The sequence below is a fragment of the Sinocyclocheilus grahami genome, unplaced genomic scaffold, assembly GCF_001515645.1.
Source record: "Sinocyclocheilus grahami isolate Dianchi unplaced genomic scaffold, SAMN03320097.WGS_v1.1 scaffold1851.1, whole genome shotgun sequence".
In the NCBI taxonomy this organism is placed as follows: Eukaryota; Metazoa; Chordata; class Actinopteri; order Cypriniformes; family Cyprinidae; genus Sinocyclocheilus; species Sinocyclocheilus grahami.
Window position 1 is genome coordinate 3,460 of NW_015507030.1, and position 1,418 is coordinate 4,877.

The 1,418-nt window shown below is 38.7% G+C and overlaps 1 protein-coding gene across 1 annotated transcript; it reads left to right on the forward strand.

The window, feature by feature from the left end:
* Positions 1-939: 939 nt before the first annotated feature.
* On the forward strand, positions 940-1,368 carry LOC107573024 (hemoglobin subunit alpha-1-like). The gene is made up of 2 exons (XM_016259458.1): positions 940-1,034; positions 1,122-1,368. The coding sequence occupies exons 1-2, from the start codon at positions 940-942 to the stop codon at positions 1,366-1,368; spliced, it is 342 nt and encodes a 113-aa protein (XP_016114944.1).
* The last annotated feature ends 50 nt before the right edge of the window (positions 1,369-1,418 follow it).

Sequence of the window (1,418 nt, forward strand, 5' to 3'; positions counted from 1 at the left end):
TTTGTTTTTACATTTTTTAGAAGAACTTTTCGCAAGTTGGTTTCTTTTACAGTGTGCATATTCATTCGTTCGTTCATTCATTCATTCATTAGTTTGTTTGTTTAATTTATATGATATTTCTCTGTTACATTATCCATCGTACATAACTCATGTACAGTCGACCATAGCTGAAGTAAAATATTTTAGGTAATATCGGTTACACATACATAAGGGAGCCCACCATTAACTAAGAGTTTTCCCTCAGTAATTTGCTGCTTATTGATAGCAAGGTAGCTGTTTGTAGTAGTTATGTTTAGGTATTGGGATTAAAGGATCTAGAATATGGTCATGCAGAATAAGACATTATGTTCTTTATACTAATAAACAGCCCATATGCTAATAATATGCATGCTAATAGCCCTAGCAAGTTAATAGTGAATAGTGTTTCCTAATCAAAAGTGTTACTGTAATATCTGTCTTAATGAAGCTCAAATAAAATACCAAAAACATTTGATTTCTAATTTTGAAAATGCTATTAGCTGTTCATTTACACGTACAGCATAGGAACCTCCAGAAATGATAGGAATTAAGAGAAGTTTTATGTACCATCAAAACATAGCCTACAATGTCACAACCAGTGTAAAGTTTAAAGTCAAGCCCACAGTCCACAGTAGGAATCAAACAATGTGTTTTTTAATGAAGGCCTTGGGCGGCTCTGAAATGGACAGTGTTTGAATAATAGATACATCATGTGTATGTGTTTACGTGAACATGAAGTTTGATTCACACACAGCTGTCTTGCTTATCAAGTTTCAAAACACCCTACTTGATGTTCTACTTGGGAGGAGGAGTCCATTTTTTTTCTTTCAAAACAATGCCCTTCTCTCCTTTAAAAAGCCCAGCCAAAAAGCACAGCTAGGTTGAGTTTTTTTGGCAGCCTGTCCACAACTAATAGTCACTATGAGTCTTTCTGCAAAGGACAAATTGGCGGTGAAGACCTTCTTCGGCAAAGTTGCCCCTAAGGCGGAGGACATTGGCAGCGAGGCTCTGGCCAGGTAATTTGAACTGCAGTTTCTGCATAAATGAACGGACGTTTATAACATAGGCTGCTATTATATCTCTTTTGTTTTGAATCGTTTCAGGACTCTGTTCGTTTACCCTCAGACGAAGACCTACTTCTCCCATTGGGCAGACCTGAGCCCCGGCTCACCTCAGGTGAAAAAACATGGGCTGACCGTAGTGAATGGCGTCCTCAGCGCTGTCGAGCTGATTGATGATCTCAAGGGGGGTCTGCTCACCCTCAGCGAGCTTCACGCCTTCATGCTTCGCGTGGACCCCGCTAACTTCAAGGTAGCCTGTTTCAGGGTTTTGCTGAAAACATTTGTCTGAGGAGTTCTTTTTTTATTGCCTAATAACCGATTCTTTTTTCTTTTTTTTTT